Below are 21,977 nucleotides of genomic sequence, written 5' to 3' on the forward strand. Positions count from 1 at the left end.
TCCTCCAGTTTGTCTCCTGGAGTACGTGTATTTTCTCACTCCTATTTTGTCAGTTTCAACTTAGTCTATGATGCTTCTACCTCTCTTTCGGCAGTGATCAACTCTGTTTAATCTACTCTATTTTCCTCTGATAAAAGAAGCCCAGTTTTCTTTGTGTTTAAATAGGGCTGACTTGAGTCTGGTCAGTTGGCATTGATCCCTGACCATAGCCATTGATCCAGAGATGGGTCTTTAATTTAGCTTGGTTCAGTGAGACTCAGCCTGGGGCTTTTGTTGGAACATTTTGGAAGGACGGGGCTTGCTGAGCTGGTGGCAGTGTTCTGGAGATGATGACCATCATCTTGTCCTGTGGGAGGGGAAGCCCGGCTGAACAGGAAACTAAAATAGAGAAACACTGAGAGAGCATGAGAGCCAGAGCGAGAGTGGGAGGGTCTTAAAATCATTCAAACTCCTGGATACAATCGTTCTTGAAAATTGAATTTTAATCCTGGATTTTTCAGTTTCATGAGCCATAAAATTCCTATTTCCTTTCAACTTGGTTGAGTTTCCACCTCTTGCCAACAAGAGTTTTCACTGATATCCTTTCCTTAGAATCTTGTTTGTACTTTGGCTCAGTCACCTATCCCTCTGTCCAAGGCTGACTCCTCATCCTTCTGCTTATTGGAAACCACACAGTTCTTCGATCTTGGTTTTTCCTTGCTGATGGGTTGAGTGTCAGGACAAGTGTGCTAAGATCCCACAGGGATCAGGGAACTGGTTCAACATTCAAACAAATGAGCAAACCATCTTTATTTTCGTAAATGGTGAAGCTCACTATTTTACTAGTGTTTAGGTCACTGCTGGTCATCTCAGAAAATATTTAATTGGTTTTTAAGATGTGTGTGTAGATTGCCTCTGAAACTTGATGGAATTTGTGATCCAGTTGTTTTTGTGTAAGATTCTAAATGTTTAGAGATAACGACAACTATACCAAGTACTCCCAAATAGCCCTTCCCAGTGCTTTATACTAATGTTTTATTTGTACAAAATAATTTTAGTTGAGCGTTATATGGATTATGAATTATATGTTTAGTTTCTAATTGTAAAGCTTTGAGGGGAAAGCAAAACCAAATAATACATTTGATTTCTTAGAACTTATAAGTATCTTTAAGAGAAATTAATTGGCAATTGCTTGCAAGAAATGCTAATGTATTTTTTTAAGAGGCAACTTAAACAACTATTTATTTATTTATTTTTGGCCACACTCCATGGCACATGGGACCTTAGTTCCCCAACTGGGGATCGAATTCACACCCCTTGCATTGGAAGGAGGAGTCTTAACCACTAGAACACCAGAGAAGTCCTAACAAATTTATTTTAAAGAGACAAAAGCCCGGGCTTGAAGTTTGGGGAAGCTCTCCATTTTTCTAGTTTTCTCATGTATGCAATAGAAACCTGTGTCTTATCATAATGCTATCTATGGTGGGCACTCCAAGAATCTACTTTATGTCTAATCACTTCCCAAAGGCTCCATCCTCTAACTACCCTCACTGGAGACTAGGTTTCAACGTATGATTTTAGGGGGACAAACATTGTCTTTGGCAGTGCTCACTGGGGATTCCAAAATAAGAGGCAGTAATAACCCATCATGTCTTCTTCAGTTCTCCAAACTAGAGAGAGAGACTTTTGGTAGGAGAAGTAAAGGAATCTTTAAATCAGCAGGTAGTTTTGCCTTTGGAAAATATTTTGGCAAGGAAAATATTTTTCTTTTTTGGATGAAGGAGACTTTTGATCTGCAGGCATCATCTGTTTGAATGACATTAATTCTGTAGATCCAGGATGACTCCCAGAGGAGAGTAAAGAAAGGCCAGCTGTTGAGAACTCCCTTCGAAGGACACATTTATCCTGACTGTTTTTGAAGAGGATGGCCTGGTGGAACTGCCATTGCAACCACTCTGGCTGTAAACCATCATGTTTTATCATTTCTTACCGCAATACATGGATGTCATTTTCTCTATCATATAAATACTAACCAAGGACATGACAGTTTCATGCCTCAGTCATGATTCTAATTATTCTACTTTCTCAGGCTTGACTTAGGTTCTTTCTTGACAAACCATTACTTTCAGCTTTAGCATGTAGTGTACTCATGGATCAGTAAAGACTACTCAGACACAGCAATTTCTTTTTTGTTCTTTTATTGCTAAAAAAAAACATTGAAGGGACCCATTTTTGTTTTCTTGCTTTCCTTAAAAAGCTGCTGTTTACAAGTGATACTGTCTGTGGTACTTGCCACACAGAGTTTGTTTAACAAGATGCTAGCATCTTTCTGTGCCAGGAGCGGGTAATACCTGTCTGGCTGCCTCAGCTGTTCTGGACACATGTCCCAGAATTATACTGAAAAATCCCAAACTGACAATATGATAACCATGGTATACATTTTTTTTTTTAAAAGAAAAGTCCAACTTCAGACTTTCTTGCAGAGCTGCCTGTGGCCTATCTTGAATAATTTGCAAATAGCCCATCTTAATTCTCTATGGTTCATCAGCTCAAATATGCAAAATTAAGGTCTTCTTACTGGGAAGAAAGTAAAAGATACCTATTTTCAAAAAAAGGAACAAAACTTACCATCTGCTTCCATTGAGTTCTGCTTCTCCTGATTTCATCGTCCTTAGAATCAAGGATTTATTTTCTCCTATTTATTCCCTCATCAGAGGTGTGTGAACTTAACTATTTGGATCTGGTTGTTCTAGCTTACTTAGAGTGAAAGTTTAATTAATCCAAAAGTTCTAGGTAGCTACCACTGGCAGAACTAAATTATCTTTGGTCTATGATGCATTTTAAATTAAAATCTATTCACCATCTGAACTCCTAAATGTCATTACTGTTTTTCTTCTTTTTATAATGAAGAGGAACATATTAATAATATTTTCATAAGAAAATATCCATACCTTCTTTGGTCTTGCTCCCAAAGTTAGATAAATGCAAACTGAATTTCAGGGAATTTCCTGTATAGATATACTCTGTGTGTGTGAGTTTTCAGAGAAAGCAAAGCAGTCTCAAGTGTAGGCAGGAAGTGATTCGATCAAAAGAGTGGAGCCCTTATGAATGAGGTTAGTGTCCTTTAGAAGAGATCCCAGAGAGATCCGTGCCTCTACTGCCGGGTGAGGACACAGATAGAGGTCTGTATTCAGCAGCTCAGAAGAGAACCTTCACCAGAACCTAACCATGCTGGCATCCTGATCTCAGACTTCCAGCCTCCACAACTGTGAGACACAAATTTCCCTTGTTTAGAAGTTCCCCTGTCTGTGGTTCTCTATTATAGCAGCCCAGACGGACTAAGACTGTATCTCTAGTGGCTAAGAGTCCTTTCTTCTAGAGGCTGAGGGAAGGGGAGATATCAGCAATTAAATTTCTTTTCCTTTTTAAAATATGATGGTTCTTTTTTTCTGTCTTTATACGTCATGTGGAAACACAGTGTCGACAGAAAATTTAGTCACAACCTTAAAGTGGAGAGGTATTTTACTTGGTGAGAATGTTAAGGACCCCAAGCCCCAGAGATATCTTCTCAGTAACTTGGAGAAAACTGTTCCAAGGACGCGGGAGGGGGAGCCAGGCTATATGGTGGTTTGTAAAAAAAGGGGGCAGACAGTCTGAACATCAAAGATTATTGTGAGGTAAGGAAAATCAGGTACCAAGTAATGTTCTTCTGTGTATGGAAAGATGTAAGCCTGACATTGATTTATTTACACTTATTTATTTAACCATTAAATAGCCATAAAAGTAAGGGTAACTTACGAAAAGAACATTCTCCTGGCAACCATTGTGACAGAACTCACAGTAGTGAATGATGCTGATTCCTGGACTTGTAGAGGATTGGCTTCTAACTTCCTAAAATCCCATAAACACATCTCAAACTTGTCAAACTAGAGACCCTGATTTTTGGTTTGTCACATATGGTCCCTGTGCCAGGATTACAGGATTGCGATTATAGTGTGGAATGTAGTGAGCTTGGACTTTTTAAAAATAGCAAACACAGACTTGATACATCCAAATTATATTGATTTTAGAAGGCTGTATGTGCATTGCCTGAATGCTGGTTGTTACACAGAACTTCATTGGAGATTCTCTTTCACTTTGTCCTTTGGAGACAATTGGTGAGGTACACAAGCAGACTCTTCTTGTTACTTTATAATCAGAATCTTGCTTTCAACCCCAAATGGTACTTTGCAACTTGCCATGCATCCTCTTCACTAAGAAATTTCAGATGTTCAGCTGGATTTAGAAAAGGCAGAGGAACCAGAGATCAAATTGCCAATATCCATTGGATCATAGAAAAAGCAAGAGAATTCCAGAAAAACATCTGCTTCTGCTTCATTGATATGCTAAAGGCTTTGACTGTGTGGATCACAACAAACTGTGGAAAATTCTTAAAGAGAAGGGAATACCAGACCACCTGACCTGCTTCCTGAGAAATCTGTATGCAGGTAAAGAAGCAATGCTTAGAATTGAACATGGAACAGCAAACTGGATCAAAATTGGGAAATGTGTACATCAAGGCTGTATATTGTGACCCTGCTTATTTAACTTATATACAGAGTACATTATCTGAAATGCCAGACTGGATGAAGCATAAGCTGGAATCAAGATGGCCAGGAGTAATACCAATAACCTCAGATATGCAGATGACACCACTCTATGGCAGAAAGTGAAGAAGAACTAAAGACCCTCTTGATGAGAGTGAAGGAGGAGAGTGAAAAAGTTGGCTTAAAACTCAACATTCAGAAAACTAAGATCATGGCATCTGGTCCCATCACTTCATGAAGATAGATGGGGAAACAGGAAATAGTGACAAACTTTATTTTGGGGGGGCTCGAAAATCACTGCAAATGGTGACTGCAGCCATGAAATTAAAAGACTTTTGCTCCTTGGAAGATAAGTTATGACCAACCTAGACAGCATATTAAAAAGCAGAGACATTATTTTGCCAACAAAGGTCTGTCTAGTCAAGGCTATGGTTTTTCCAGTAGTCAGGATGGGATGGTTGGATGACATCACTGACTTGATGGACATGAGTTTGAGCAAGTTCCAGGGATTGGTGATGGACAGGGAAGCCTGGTGTAATGCAGTCCACGGGGTCACAAAGAGTTGGATACAACTGAGTGACTGAACTGAACTGTATGGATGTGAGAGTTGGACTATAAAGAAAGCTGAGCACTAAAGAATTAATGCTTTTGAACTATGGTGTTGGAGAAGACTCCTGAGAGTCCCTTGGACTGCAAGGAGATCCAACCAGTCCATCCTAAAGGAAATCAGTCCTGAATATTCATTGAAAGGACTGTTGCTGAAGCTGAAGCTCCAATACTTTGGCCACCTGATGCGAAGAGCTGACTCATTTGAAAAGACCCTGATGCTAGGGAAGATTGAAGGTGAGAGGAAAAGGGGATGACAGAGGATGAGATAGTTGGATGACATCACCAACTGGATGGACGTGAATTTGAGCAAGCTACGGGGATATAACTGAGCGACTGAACTGACTGACTGACTTCTGACTGTATGTTTTTGTTCAGTCGCTCAGTCATGTCCAACTCTTTGCATCCCAATGGACCATAGCATTCGAGGCTTCCCTGGCTTCCACCATCTCCTGCTGCTGCTAAGTCGCTTCAGTCATGTCTGACTCTCTGCGACCCCATAGACGGCAGCCCACGAGGCTCCACCGTCCCTGGGATTCTCCAGGCAAGAACACTGGAATGGGTTGCCATTTCCTTCTCCAGTGCATGAAAGTGAAAAGTGAAAGTGAAGTCGCTCAGTCATGTCCGACTCTTAGTGACCCCATGGACTACAGCCCACCAGGCCCTCCGTCCATGGGATTTTCCAGGCAAGAGTACTGGAGTGGGGTGCCATTGCCCTCTCCGCCACCATCTCCTAGAGCTTGTTTAAACTCATGTCCATCGAGTCAGTGATGCCAAACAACCATCTCATCCTCTGTCATCCCCTTCTCCTCCTGCCTTCAATCTTTCCCAGCATCAGGATCTTTTCTAAGGAGTCAACTCTTTGCATCAAGTGGTCAAAGTGTTGGAGCTTCAGCTTCAGCATCAGTCCTTCCAATGAATATTCAGAGTTGATTTCCTTTAGGATTGACTGGTTGGATCTCCTTGCAGTCCAAGGACTCTCAGGAGTCTTCTCCAACACCACAGTTCAAAAGCATCAGTACTTTGGTGCTCATCCTTCTTTAGAACTGACTGTATGAGAGTTCAAATTTCCACCAAAGGATGGGGACCTGCAACTCTAGAGAATATTCAAAAGACTATTTATTGGACAAATGAATTTACCATAGGCTTTGAAAGAATCTGCCTACAATGCAGGAGACCCAGGTTCTATCCTTGGTCAGGAAGATCCTCTGGAGAAGGGAATGGCAAACCACTCCAGTATTCTTGCCTGGAGAATCCCATGGAAAAAAGAGCCTGGAGGGTACAGTTCATGGGGTTGCAAAGAGTCAGAGACGACGGAGTGACTAACACTACTACGCTACTTGAAAGCCCAAACAACTGAGATGTCCAGGACTCAAAGAACTCACAGACGGGGGACACAGACACTGCTGACAGTCTCTGAGAGCTCAGAGGGAATTGGAGAAGGCCCAGGAGACTAGAGCTGGGTGAATAGTGTCCAGTATCATCTTTGTTTTTTCAGGGTGTTATTGTATTTTGTGCATGTATGCTAAGTGCTTAAGTCCTGTCTGACTCCGGGACCCTATGGAACATAGCCCACCAGGCTCCTCCATGGGACGATTTCTCACTGGGATTCTCTGTCAATGGGAGTGAGTTGCCATGCCTTCCCCCAGGGGATCTTCCCAACCCAGGGACCACACCTGCATCTCTTAGTCTCCTGCATTGGCAGGCAGGTTCTTTTACCACAAGTGCCACCAGAGAAGCCCTGTTATTATATTTTATTTTACTTTATTGTTACTTTTTTTGCCGAGAACATCTAAGTCCTCTGTTAGCAAATTTCAATTGTATAATACATGTTAACAACTATAGTTACCATCCTATATTCCAGATCCTCAGGCCTCATCCATTCTGTAGTTGAAAGTTTGTACCTCTTTACCAATGTTTCCCTATTTTCCCACCCCTTAGCTCCTGCTGCTGCTGCTGCTGCTGCTGCTACTGCTGCTAAGTCACTTCAGTCGTGTCCAACTCTGTGTGACCCCATAGACGGCAGCCCACCAGGCTCCCCCGTCCCTGGGATTCTCCAGGCAAGAACACTGGAGTGGGTTGCCATTTCCTTCTCCAATGCATGAAAGTGAAAAGTGAAAGTGAAGTAGCTTAGTTGTGTCCGACTCCTAGCAACCCCATGGACTGCAGCCTACCAGGGTCCTCCATCCATGGGATTTTCCAGGCAAGAGTACTGGAGTGGGGTGCCATTGCCTTCCCCTTAGCTCCTGGTAACTACCTTTCTACTCTGTAAGTTTGACTTTTTAAAAAAAGGTTCCTGGGACTTCACTGGTGGTCCTATAGTTATAACTTATCCTTCCAATGCAGGGGGTTCCTGTTCAATTCCTGGTTAGGGTACCAAGATTCCATATGCTTTGTGGCCAAAAAAACCAAAACATAAAACAGAAGCAATATTATAATAAATTCGATAAAGATTTTTTAAATGGTCCACATTAAAAAAAAAGTTTCCACATACAAATAATATAATATTTGTTTTTCTCTATCTGGTGGTTTAGTCACTAAGTCACATCCGACTCTTGTGACCCATAGACTGTAGCCCACCAGGCTCCTCTGTCCATAGGATTTTCCAGGCAAGAATACTGGAGTGGGTTGCCGTTTCCTTCTCAAGGGGATCTTCTTGACCCAGGGATTGAACTCATGTCTTCTGCACTGCAGGCAGTTTCTTTACCAACTGAGCTACCAGGAAAGTCCCTTCCTCTATCTATTTTATTTCACTTAGCATAATGCCCTTCAAGTCCATCCGTGTTGCTGTTACAACAAGATGTTGTAACAAGATGTCCTTCTTTCTTGTGGCTGAATGATATTCCATTGACTGAATATATATATTATATAATATATATCACATCTTCTTAAAATCTGTTCCTCTGCTGACACATGAAATAGCTTCACCAAATTCATTCATCATCTCCCCAAATTTATTGAACTCACATTTTGACCTATTATTGGGTGGCTGCTGTTATTCTTGGAGAAGGCAATGGCACCCCACTCCAGTACTCTTGCCTGGAAAATCCCATGGATGGAGGAGCCTTGTAGGCTGCAGTCCATGGGGTCGCTAAGAGTCGGACACGACTGAGCAACTTCACTTTGACTTTTCACTTTCATGCATTGGAGAAGGAAATGGCAACCCATTCCAGTGTTCTTGCCTGGAGAATCCCAGGGACGGGGGAGCCTGGTGGGCTGCCGTCTATAGGGTCACACAGAGTCGGACACGACTGAAGCGACTTAGCAGCAGCAGCAGCAGCAGCAGCTGTTATTCTAAAGACTAGAGATAATAAGTCTTGACCCACCTCCCTAAACCATACCCTAAAAGAATTTGATATAGATAGAGAGATAGACTGTTCAAAAATTGATAAATTCAGTAAAATATGAAATAAAATGGTAAGCTGAGAGCCTGAGATGAGAAAACACATTCTTCTCCCTGGCTGCACATAAAAACTAAGTGGAAGTTTTTGAAAAAAAAAAAATAGAGATGCCTTGTCCCCACACCAGAGCATTGAATTTCCAAGTATAAAATGAGGGTCCAGCATGTATATTAAAAAAAAAAAAAACCTTCCTAGGTGATTCTGATCTGTAGCCAAGTGTTGAGGCCCAATGGGTTTATAGCAGTTCATTCTGCCTATGGGTGTTATGGAACACAGCAGTGAAGAAATGCTTGTTAAACTGAGTCTTGGATGATGAATAGTAGTTTGAGGTCAGAAGGAACTCTAAGCAGAAGAGATGGGGGTTTCAAAATCAAGAAGCCAGGCCAGGCCCAGGTTGACCTGGGAATGTGTAAGTGCTCCAGCATGGCAGGAGTGTAAAGGCATCGGGCAGGTCTTGTATGTGCAGAAAGCGGGTGTGGAGGGCACGTACACGGGGCAGACAGAATGTGAGGGACTGGAGCTCATGGCGAATCCGGCCTGGGTGAGCATTAGGGATCTGATGTGGGCTGGAAGGAGAGACCTGCTCACAGCACCAGAAGTGGAGAGGGCCAAGACCACAGGCGATGAGCGCCACTGGGCAGGACTTGGAGAGACATTTCTAAGGCAGAAGTCACAGAATTCGATAACTGTGCATGCTGTGTTGTCTATTAGTAATATCAGTTCTGGTAGTTTTTGAACTTTCACTTCTATTTTTTTTCTCATATAATAAAATCATTCCCTTATATAATCACATATTCCCAGTTATTTTACTCTTTCTCTGTACACTTAGGGACTAAATGTGAAAAAAAACAAAACTGTCACTATAATAATAGAATGAGGTTGAAAGTGAAAGTGTTAGTTGCTAAGTCATGTCTGACTCTTTGTGACCCCATGGACTATAGCCCCCCAGGCTCCTCTCTCCATGGGATGTCCCAGGCAAGAATACTGGAGTGGGTAACCATTCCCTTCTCCAGGGGATCTTCCCGACCCAGGGATTGAACCCAGGTCTCCTGCACTGCAGGCAGATTGTTAACTCTCTGAGCCACCAAGGAAGCCCATTAGACTGAGATTATATATGTATATATTTACTTATATGCATCTGTAGTTTGTATTCACATATACGTTATTTTTCTTACCATCAGCAGCTGCCTTCCCCAGTGCACGTACTGAGGATAAGCCTGTGAGCCCTGTTAGCATGGTACCAGGAGAATTCGCTGAGCGCAAACTCTGCCCGTGTTCCATTCCACTCTCGCACTTGACATTTGTGAATGCAGATATGTCTGACAAGTGTAAATAAGGGTGTCACAGCTCAGAGTAGTACCCATTCCCACCTTGCCATTCCTTATCACTCATGTGTTCTAGGGTGAACGTGCTGTTTAATCGTCTAATATTTTCTCAGTTGGAATTTTTTGAAGGGTAATGCTATGGTTTCCAAGATGTAGAAATAGATATTCTCTCTTATCCTTGCAGAGTTCAGTGCATTTTCAAATACCTTGAGAAGATACCAGCGTGAGAAAAAGTAACAATCGGTGTTCAGCTTCAGCCAGTGGACAGAACAGGTGTCTGCCGCACAGTACTTAGAGGTCAAGGAAGTGGCCCCTGGCAGAACTGTGTCATTTCAAAGTGGCATACACCTGGGTGGGGTGGTGGGTAGAGAATAGAGTGCAGTGGTTTTTAACATGTGGTCCTCTGACCAGCAGGGACATTCCCTCATCTGGGGAACATATTTCTCTTTTTTTTTAAATTTTATTTTATTTTTAAACTTTACAATATTGTATTAGTTTTGCCAAATATCAAAATGAATCCGCCACAGGTATACCTGTGTTCCCCATCCTGAACCCTCCTCCCTCCTCCCTCCCCATACCCTCCCTTCCCGGTCGTCCCAGTGCACCAGCCCTGGAATGCATCGTGCATCAAACCTGGACTGGCGACTCATTTCATACATGACATTGTACATGTTTCAATGTCATTCTCCCAAATCTCCCCACCCTCTCCCTCTCCCACAGAGTCCATAAGACTGATCTATACATCATTGTCTCTTTTGCTGTCTTGTACACAGGGTTATTGTTACCATCTTTCCAAATTCCATATATATGCATTAGTATACTGTATTGGTGTTTTTCTTTCTGGCTTACTTCATTCTGTATAATAGGCTCCAGTTTCATCCATCTATTAGAACTGATTCAAATGTATTCTTTTTAATGGCTGAGTAATACTCCATTGTGTATATGTACCACTGCTTTCTTATGCATTCATCTGCTGACGGACATCTAGGTTGCTTCCATGTCCTGGCTATTATAAACAGTGCTGTGATGAACATTGGGGTACACGTGTCTCTTTCCCTTCTGGTTTCCTCAGTGTGTATGCCCAGCAGTGGGATTGCTGGATCATAAGGCAGTTCTATTTCCAGTTTTTTAAGGAATCTCCACACTGTTCTCCATAGTGGCTGTACTAGTTTGCATTCCCACCAACAGTGTAAGAGGGTTCCCTTTTCTCCACACCCTCTCCAGCATTTATTGCTTGTAGACTTTTGGATCGCAGCCATTCTGACTGGTGTGAAATGGTACCTCATAGTGGTTTTGATTTGCATTTCTCTGATAATGAGTGATGTTGAGCAACTTTTCATGGTTTGTTAGCCATCTATATGTCTTCTTTGGAGAAATATCTGTTTAGTGCTTTGGCCCATTTTTTGATTGGGTCATTTATTTTCCTGGAGTTGAGCTGTAGGAGTTGCTTGTATATTTTTGAGATTAGTTGTATGTCAGTTGCTTCATTTGCTATTATTTTCTCCCATTCTGAAGGCTGCCTTTTCACCTTGCTAATAGTTTCCTTTGTTGTGCAGAAGCTTTTGAGTTTAATTAGGTCCCATTTGTTTATTTTTGCTTTTATTTCCAGTATTCTGGGAGGTGGGTCATAGAGGATCCTGCTGTGATGTATGTCGGAGAGTGTTTTGCCTATGTTCTCCTCTGGGAGTTTTATAGTTTCTGGTTTTACATTGAGATCTTTAATCCATTTTGAGTTTATTTTTGTGTATGGTGTTGGAAAGTTCTAGTTTCATTCTTTTACAAGTGGTTGACCAGTTTTCCCAGCACCACTTGTTAAAGAGATTGTCTTTAATCCATTGTATATTCTTGCCTCCTTTGTCAAAGATAAGGTGTCCATATGTGCGTGGATTTATCTCTGGGCTTTCTATTTTGTTCCATTGATCAATATTTCTGTCTTTGTGCCAGTACCATACTGTCTTGATGACTGTGGCTTTGTAGTAGAGCCTGAAGTCAGGTAGGTTGATTCCTCCAGTTCCTTTATTCTTTCTCAAGATAGCTTTGGCTATTCGAGGTTTTTTGTATTTCCATACAAATTGTGAAATTATTTGTTGTAGCTCTGTGAAGAATACCGTTGGTAGCTTGATAGGGATTGCATTGAATCTATAAATTGCTTTGGGTAGTATACTCATTTTCACTATATTGATTCTTCCAATCCATGAACATGGTATATTTCTCCATCTATTAGTGTCCTCTTTGATTTCTTTCACCAGTGCTTTATAGTTTTCTATATGTAGGTCTTTAGTTTCTTTAGGTAGATATATTCCTAAGTATTTTATTCTTTCTGTTGCAATGGTGAATGGAATTGTTTCCTTAATTTCTTTTTCTGTTTTCACATTATTAGTGTATAGGAATGCAAGGGATTTCTGTGTGTTGATTTTATATCCTGCAACTTTACTATAACCATTGATTAGTTCTAGTAATTTTCTGGTGGAGTCTTTAGGGTTTTCTATGTAGAGGATCATGTCATCTGCAAACAGTGCGTTTTACTTCTTCTTTTCCAATTTGGATTCATTTTATTTCTTTTTCTGCTCTGATTGCTGTGGCCAAAACTTCCAAAACTATGTTGAATAGTAATGGTGAAAGTGGGCACCCTTGTCTTGTTCCTGACTTTAGAGGAAATGCTTTCAATTTTTCACCATTGAGGATAATGTTTGCTGTGGGTTTGTCATATATAGCTTTTATTATGTTGAGGTATGTTCCTTCTATTCCTGCTTTCTGGAGAGTTCTTATCATAAATGGATGTTGAATTTTGTCAAAGGCTTTCTCTGCATCTATTGAGATAATCATATGGTTTTTGTTTTTCAATTTGTTAATGTGGTGTATTACATTGATTGATTTGCGGATATTGAAGAATCCTTGCATCCCTGGGATAAAGCCCACTTGGTCATGGTGTATGATCTTTTTAATGTGTTGTTGGATTCTGATTGCTAGAATTTTGTTAAGGATTTTTGCATCTATGTTCATCAGTGATATTGGCCTGTAGTTTTCTTTTTTTGTGGCATCTTTGTTAGGTTTTGGTATTAGGGTGATGGTGGCCTCATAGAATGAGTTTGGAAGTTTACCTTCCTCTGCAATTTTCTGGAAGAGTTTGAGCAGGATAGGTGTTAGCTCTTCTCTAAATTTTTGGTAGAATTCAGCTGTGAAGCCGTCTGGACCTGGGCTTTTGTTTGCTGGAAGATTTTTGATTACAGTTTCAACTTCCATGCTTGTGATGGGTCTGTTAAGATTTTCTATTTCTTCCTGGTCCAGTTTTGGGAAGTTATACTTTTCTAAGAATTTGTCCATTTCTTCCACGTTGTCCATTTTATTGGCATATAATTGTTGATAGTAGTCTCATGATCCTTTGTATTTCTGTGTTGTCTGTTGTGATCTCTCCATTTTCATTTCTACTTTTATTGATTTGATTTTTCTCCCTTTGTTTCTTGATGAGTCTGGCTAATGGTTTCTCAATTTTATTTATCCTTTCAAAGAACCAGCTTTTGGCTTTGTTGATTTTTGTTATGGTCTCTTTTGTTTCTTTTGCATTTATTTCTGCCCTAATTTTTAAAATTTCTTTCCTTCTACTAACCCTGGGGTTCTTCATTTCTTCCTTTTCTAGTTGCTTTAGGTGTAGGGTTAGGTTATTTATTTGACTTTTTTCTTGTTTCTCGAGGTATGCCTGTATTACTATGAACTTTCCCCTTAGGACTGCTTTTAAAGTGTCCCATAGGTTTTGGGTTGTTGTGTTTTCATTTTCATTCATTTCTATGCAAATTTTGATTTCTTTTTTGATTTCTTCTGTGATTTGTTGGTTATTCAGCAGCGTGTTGTTCAGCCTCCATATGTTGGAATTTTTAATAGTTTTTCTCCTGTAATTGAGATCTAATCTTACTGCATTGTGGTCAGAAAAGATACTTGGAATGATTTCTATTTTTTTGAATTTACCAAGGCTAGCTTTATGGCCCAGGATGTGATCTATCCTGAAGAAGGTTCCATGTGCGCTTGAGAAAAAGGTGAAATTCATTGTTTTGGGATGAAATGTCCTATAGATATCAATTAGGTCTAACTGGTCTATTGTATCGTTTAACATTTGTGTTTCCTTGTTAATTTTCTGTTTAGTTGATCTATCCATAGGTGTGAGTGGGGTATTAAAGTCTCCCACTATTATTGTGTTATTGTTAATTTCTCCTTTCATACTTGTTAGCATTTGTCTTACATATTGCAGTGCTCCCGTGTTGGGTGCATATATATTTATAATTGTTATATCTTCTTCTTGGATTGATCCTTTGATCATTATGTAGTGACTGTCTTTGTCTCTTTTCACAGCCTTTGTTTTAAAGTCTATTTTATCTGATATGAGTATTGCTACTCCTGCTTTCTTTTGGTCCCTACTTGCATGGAAAATCTTTTTCCAGCCCTTCACTTTCAGTCTGTATGTGTCCCCTGTTTTGAGGTGGGTCTCTTGTAGACAACATATGTAGGGGTCTTGTTTTTGTATCCATTCAGCCAGTCTTTGTCTTTTGGTTGGGGCATTCAACCCATTTACGTTTAAGGTAATTATTGATAAGTATGATCCCGTTGCCATTTACTTTATTGTTTTGGGTTTGAGTTTTTACACCGTTTTTGTGTTTCCTGTCTAGAGAATATCCTTTAGTATTTGTTGGAGAGCTGGTTTGGTGGTGCAGAATTCTCTCAGCTTTTGCTTGTCTGAGAAGCTTTTGATTTCTCCTTCATATTTGAATGAGATCTTTGCTGGGTACAATAATCTGGGCTGTAGGTTATTTTCTTTCATCACTTTAAGTATATCTTGCCATTCCCTCCTGGCTTGAAGAGTTTCTATTGAAAGATCAGCTGTTATCCTTATGGGAATTCCCTTTTGTGTTATTTGTTGTTTTTCCCTTGCTGCTTTTAATATTTGTTCTTTGTGTTTGATCTTTGTTAATTTGATTAATATGTGTCTTGGGGTGTTTCACCTTGGGTTTATCCTGTTTGGGACTCTCTGGGTTTCTTGGACTTGGGTGATTATTTCCTTCCCCATTTTAGGGAAGTTTTCAACTATTATCTCTTCACGTATTTTCTCATGGTCTTTCTTTTTGTCTTCTTCTTCTGGGACCCCTATGATTCAAATGTTGTAGCATTTAATATTGTCCTGGAGGTCTCTGAGATTGTCCTCATTTCTTTTAATTTGTTTTTCTTTTATCCTCTCTGATTCATTTATTTCTACCATTCTATCTTCTAATTCACTAATCCTATCTTCTGCCTCTGTTATTCTACTATTTGTTGCCTCCAGAGTGTTTTTGATTTCATTTATTGCATTATTCATTATATATTGACTCTTTTATTTCTTCTAGGTCCTTGTTAAACCTTTCTTGCATCTTCTCAATCTTTGTCTCCAGGCTATTTATTTGTGATTCCATTTTGGTTTCAAGATTTTGGATCAATTTCACTATCATTATTCAGAATTCTTTATCAGGTAGATTCCCTATCTCTTCCTCTTTTGTTTGGTTTGGTGGGCATTTATCCTGTTCCTTTATCTGCTGGGTATTCCTCTGTCTCTTCATCTTGTTTAAATTGCTGAGTTTGGGGTGTCCTTTCTGTATTCTGGCAGTTTGTGGAGTTCTCTTTATTGTGGCGTTTCCTCGCTCTTTGTGGGTTTGTACAGGTGGCTTGTCAAGGTTTCTTGGTTAGGGAAGCTTGTGTCGGTGTTCTGGTGGGTGGAGCTGTATTTCTTCTCTCTCCTTTCGAAGACTTGGGTTGCTTTTCTGGGTGCCTGATGTCCTCTGCCGGCATTCAGAAGTTGTTTTGTGGAATTTACTCTGCGTTTAAATGTTCTTTTGATGAATTTGTGGGGGAGAAAGTGTTCTCCCTGTCCTACTCCTCTGCCGTCTTAGCTCCTCGAGGGGAACATATTTCATCTGATTGTTGTGGTTATGTAATTTGATTAGAGGATATAAGTGAAGCACTTAGGATGGTGCCCAGCACATAGCAAACTCTCCCAAATGGTGACCATTAAAGTCAAAATATTTATTCCTGACTCATGCTCGTGCACTTATATGCACACACCACCCAGCTGATGTGCTTCCTCAGGCTGCTACCGTCAGTGCCCTCTGCTGCATCCCCACCCTCTCCTGGGATTTCTATCCAAGACTTTGCTTTCTCTCTAGGCTGATGGGACTCTTCAGGGCCATCCCTTTTGGCCTTGGCCCCTTTCTCTCTCACTTATCTCTTTAATTCTTTCTCCACTGGAGTGAGTCTTAGTTGTAGCATGCAGGATCTTCACTGCCTCCTGTGGGACCCATGATTGCAGCACACGGACTCTCTAATTGCCACATGTGGGCTTAGTTGCTCTGTGGCATAGTGGATCTAAATTCTCCTACCAGGGATGGAACCCATATCCCCTGCATTGCAAGGCAAATTCTAAACCACTGGACCACCAGAACGGCCCCTGTATTTTTCATGACCAATCTGATCACATGGACCATAGCTTTGTCTAACTCAAGGAAACTATGAGCCATGCTGTGTAGGGCCAAGTGTAGGTCATGGTGGAGACTTCTGACAATACGTGCTCCACTGGAGAAGGGAGTGGCAAGCCACTTCAGTATTCTTGCCTTAATAACCCCATGAACAGTATGAAAAGGCAAAAAGATAGGACACTGAAAGATAAACTGCCCAGGTTGGTAGGTGCCCAATATGCTACTGGAGATCGGTGGAGAAATAACTCCAGAAAGAATGAAAAGAGAGAGCCAAAGAAAAACTACACCCAGTTGTGGATGTAACTGGTCATGGAAGTAAAGTCTGATGCTGTAAAGAGCAATACTGCATAGGAACCTGGAATGCTAGGTCCATGAATCAAGGCAAACTGAAAGTGGTCAAACAGGAGATGCCAAGATAAAACATTGGCATTTTAGGAATCAGCAAACTAAAAATGAATTGGAATGAGTGAATTTAACTCAGATGACCATTATATCTACTACTGTGGGCAAGAATCCCTTAGAAGAAATGGACTAGCCATCATAGTCAACAGAAGAGTCCGAAATGCAGTATTTGGATGCAATCTCAAAAATGACAGGATGATCTCTGTTCATTTCCAAGGCAAACCATTCACTATCACAGGAATCCAAGTCTATGCCCTGACCAGTAATGCTGAAGTTGAATTGTTCTATGAAGACCTATAAGACCTTCTAGAACTAACACCCAAAAAAGATGACCTTTTCATTATAGGGGACTGGAGTGCAAAAGTAGGAAGTCAAGAAACACTTGGAGTAACAGGCAAATTTGGCCTTGGACTACAGAATGAAGCAGGGAAAAGGCTAATAGAGTTTTGCCAAGAGAACGTACTTGTCATAGCAAACACCCTCTTCCAACAACACAAAAGAAGACTTTACACATGGACATCACCAGATGGTCAACACCAAAATCAGATTGATTATATTCTTTGCAGCCAAAGATGGAGAAGCTCTATACAGTCAGCAAAAACAAGACCAGGAGCTGACTGTGGCTCAGATAATGAACTCCTTATTGCCAAATTCAGACTTAAATTGAAGAAAGTAGGGAAAACCACTAGACCATTCAGGTATAACTTAATCAAATCTCTTACGATTATACAGTGGAAGTGACAAATAGATTCAAGGGATTAGATCTGATAGAGTGCCTGAAGAACTATGGATGGAGGTTCGTGACATTGTACAGGAGACAGGGATCAAGACCATCCCCAAGAAAAAGAAATGCAAAAGAGCAAAATGGCTGTCTGAGGAGGTCTAACAAATAGCTGGGAAAAGAAGAGAAGCAAAAGGCAAAGTAGAAAAGGAAAGATGTGCTCATTTGAATGCAGAGTTCCAAAGAATAGCAAGGAGAGATAAGAAAACCTTCCTCAGTGATCAATGCAGAGAAATAGAGGAAAATAGAATGGGAAAGACTAGAGCTCTCTCCAGGAAAATTAGAGATACCAAGGGAACATTTCATGCAAAGATGGGCTCGATAAAGGACAGAAATGGTATGGAAATGGTATGGACCTAACAGAAGCAGAAGATACTAAGAAGTGGCAAGAATACACAGAAGAGCTATACAGAAAAGATCTTTATGACCCAGATAATCATGATGGTGTGATCAGTCACTTAGAGCCAGACATCCTGGAATACAAAGTCAAATGGGCCTTAGGAAGCACCACTACAAACAAAGCTAGTGGAGGTGATAGAATTAAGGTTGAGCTGAATCTAAAATATGATGCTATGAAAGTGCTGCACTCAACATGCCAGCAAATTTGGAAAACTCAGCAGTGGCCACAGGACTGGAAAAGGTCAGTTTTCATTCCAATCCCAAAGAAAGGCAATGCCAAAGAATGTTCAAACCACCGCACAATTACACTCATCTCACATGCTAATAAAGTAATGCTCAAAATTCTCCAAGCCAGGCTTCAACAATATGTGAACCATGAACATCCCGGTGTTCAAGTTGGATTTAGAAAAGGCAGAGGAACCAGAGATCAAATTTCTAACATCTGCTGGATCATCGGAAAAGCAAGAGAGTTCCAGAAAAACATCTACTTCTTTATTGACTATGCCAAAGCCTTTGACTGTGTGGATCACAACAAACTGTGGAGAATTCTTCAAGAGATGTGAATACCAGACCACCTGACCTGCCTCCTGAGAAATCTGTATGCAAGTCAAGAAGCAACAGTTAGAACTGGACATGGAAAAACAGACTGGTTCCAAATCAGGAAAGGAGTACATCAAGGCTGTATATTGTCACCCTGCTTATTTAACTTATATACAGAGTACATCCTGAGAAATGCTGGCTGATTGAAGCATAAGCTGGAATCAAAATTTCCAGGAGAAATATCAATAACCTCAGATATGCAGATGATACCACCCTTATGGCAGAAAGCAAAGAAAAACTAAAGAGCCTCTTGATGAAAGTGAAAGAGGAGAGTGAAAGAGTTGGCTTAAACCTCAACGTTCAGAAAACTAAGATCATGGCATCTGGTCCCATCACTTCATGGAAGATTGATGGGGAAACAGTGACAGACTTTATTTTGGGGGGCTCGAAAATCACTGTAGATGGTGACTGCAACCATGAAATTAAAAGACGGTTGCTCCTTGGAAGAAAAGTTATGACCAACCTAGACAGCATATTAAAAAGCAGAGACATTACTTTTCCAACAAAAGTCCATCTAGTCAAGTCTATGGTTTTTCCAGTAGTCATGTATGGATGTGAGTGTTGGACTATAAAGAAAGCTGAGTGCCGAAGAATTGATGCTTTTGAACTGTGGTGTTGGAGAAGACTGTTGAGAGTCCCTTGGACTGAAAAGAGATCCAACCAGTCCATCCTAAAGAAAATGAGTCCTGAATATTCATTGGAAGGACTGGTGCTAAAGCTGAAACTCTAAATCCTATGGTCACCTGATGCAAAGAACTGACTTATTTAAAAAGACTCTGATGCTGGGAAAGACTGAAGGCAGGAGGAGAAGGGGATGACAGAGGATCAGATGGTTTGATGGCATCAGAGACTCAATGGACATGAGTTTGAATAAACTCTGGGAGTTGGTGATGGACAGGGAGGCCTGGCACGCTGCAGTCCATGGGGTCGCAATGGGTTGGACACGCCTGAGTGACTGAACTGCACTGTGCTTTCAGCCTCTGCTTTGGGAAGGACCCCCCAACACTAGTTGGTCAAGAACGAGACCTGAATCCATAGTATGGAGCAAGAGTGAAGTCTGGCGTCTCCTTAGAATTATGGGCCTTATACATAGGGCCGGTGTGGACAGTTCACCCGTGTCTCAGAGCCTCCGTTCCCCTGAGAGTTACAGCCTCTGAGCCTCAGCTCCCCTCAAGTGTGCCTTGACGCTGGTGGCTGTATGTGTTCGTGAAGGTCCTGCCTTGTGGCACGTTTACTCTCCCTCTCTTTCTTTTTCCCTTAAAGTTTTATGGCAGCCTTTCCCAGCAGCAGAACGTTATACAAGATTTTGTGATGACAGCCACTTACCACAGAGCCATCCTCCAGAACCACACTGACTTTAGAAATAAGGTAATACTGGCATCAGGTTGTTAATCTCAAACCATTTTAAGAAGCCTTATCAAAAACTGGACTCAAAATTCAGCTTTAACTATATACCTAATGGAAGGAATTAAAAGCAGATATTGAAATAACCATTTGTACATGAATGATCATAACAGCACTGTTCACATTAGTCAAAAAGTGGAAGAATTCCAAATGCCCATCAACTGATAAATAGATGACCAAAGTACGGTATATCCATATAGTGGAATATTGTGAATATTGCTTATATTTATAGAGAAGGCAATGGCAACCCACTCCAGTACTCTTGCCTGGAAAATCCCATGGACAGAGGAGCCTGGTAGGCTGCAGCCCATGGGGTCACCAAGAGTCGGACATGGCTGAATGACTTCACTTTCACTTTTCACTTTCATGCATTGGAGAAGGAAATGGCAACCCACTCCAGTGTTCTTGCCTGGAGAATCCCAGGGATTGGGGAGCCTGGTGGGCTGCCATCTAATGGGGTCACACAGAGTTGCACACGACTGAAGTGACTTAGCAGCAGCAGCTTATATTTATATTGTTCATAAAAAGGAATGTAATGCTGATACACGCTGCAATGCGGATGAACTATGGAAACATGCTCAGTGAAAGAAGCCAGTTACAAAGCTCATATGATTCCATATATAGGAAGTATCCAGAATAGAAATCCATGGAGAGAAGGCAGTGTGGTGATTCCCAGGGGCCGGGGGAAAGGGACTTGGGGCATGGCTGCCTAGTGGGTACAGTGCCTTTTGTGAGGGGCTGAAGGTGTCTTGCTAGATGTAATGGTTGCATATCATAGTGAACGCACCAAAAGCCACTGAATTGGACACTTTAAAATGGTTAATAGCTAATTGTATGTTACGTGAATTTTACCTCCAAAGGGAGTTGAGCTTGGAGTGCCCGGAACGCGAGAGGCTGAATGCACCGTGTTTTGATGCACAGAACAGGTTAGGAGCTTTATTGCTACATAATGAATAGCTCTTATTGTATCACTTTACTTCACTTTTTTTTCATAAACTCCATAAGTGCCTGCATTTATTTCCTTCACAAAATGGATCTGAATGATGAATGATTGCTAACACACAGTACGAGTGTTGTCCATTATTTTCCTACCTGTTAAACAGCCAAAGTGTTCCAAATACTATATAGCTCATCTCAGAAAACAAGATCAGGGGTCAGTGAATCAGCAGTCCTGGAATCTAGTTTCATATTTTCCCACTTACTAGCTTTGTGATCTTAGGCAAAGCATTATATTTCTCTGAGCCTCAGAATCTCCTCTCCTGCCATAGTCACTGTAGATCAGTGGCCTTTGAGATTTGCAGCATTAATTCTGCAGGAGGAATGTGGTAGAAGAGTGAAATCAGGAGCTCATCCCTGTGTTCACACATGTTTGCAAAATTGTATAGCTGCTCCTTTCACGAACAGATAGTTTTGTTTTTTGTCCTTCATCTCTGTGCAATCCTTGGGATGTATTTCGATCAGTAGAATATGACAAAGATGACGTTGTGTGCATTTCAGAGCCTCCGTCTTCATGAGACTTCTGGCTTCATTCACCATCTTGGCACACTGAGACCACCATAATGACAATAAGCCCCGTCTAGCTCACTTGATATTGGGAGGTCAGGTGGAGAAGTGAGGAAGTCCAGTCAGTAGCCAGTGCCAACTGCCAGGCTGATGAATGAGGCCAGGCTGGATCTTCCTGTCCAACCACCTCTCCAGCTGAATGCAGAAACAGGAGTGAATCCAGGCAAGACCCATAGAGAAACTGCCCAGCCTTCCCACAGAGCTGGGAGAAATAATATATTGGTTCTAGTGTAAACTGCTAAATCCTGATGTAGTTTATGGTGGTGAAATAGTTAATTAAAGCAGAGAAAAGACACATGAAAAAATAGTGACACAAAGGGGCCCAGCTTGAAGTTGGTTTGTTTTCTGCTCTCATATCCATTCTGCTATTGAACCCATCAGAAAACTTTTAATTTTGTTTATTGACTTTTTCAGTTCTAAAATTTCCATTTGGCTCTTCT

At 41.0% G+C, this 21,977-nt stretch overlaps 1 protein-coding gene across 1 annotated transcript in view; it reads left to right on the forward strand.

Annotated features, from left to right (window-relative positions):
- LOC113897433 (histone-arginine methyltransferase CARM1-like) overlaps positions 1-21,977 on the forward strand; it is a 264,464-nt gene that overhangs the window by 120,879 nt on the left and 121,608 nt on the right. The window contains 2 exon segments of the mRNA XM_027550201.1: positions 10,149-10,194; positions 19,834-19,938. Of these exon segments, the coding sequence (XP_027406002.1) occupies positions 10,149-10,194; positions 19,834-19,938 (151 nt within the window).

This window comes from Bos indicus x Bos taurus, chromosome 8, assembly GCF_003369695.1.
Source record: "Bos indicus x Bos taurus breed Angus x Brahman F1 hybrid chromosome 8, Bos_hybrid_MaternalHap_v2.0, whole genome shotgun sequence".
Classification (NCBI taxonomy): Eukaryota; Metazoa; Chordata; class Mammalia; order Artiodactyla; family Bovidae; genus Bos; species Bos indicus x Bos taurus.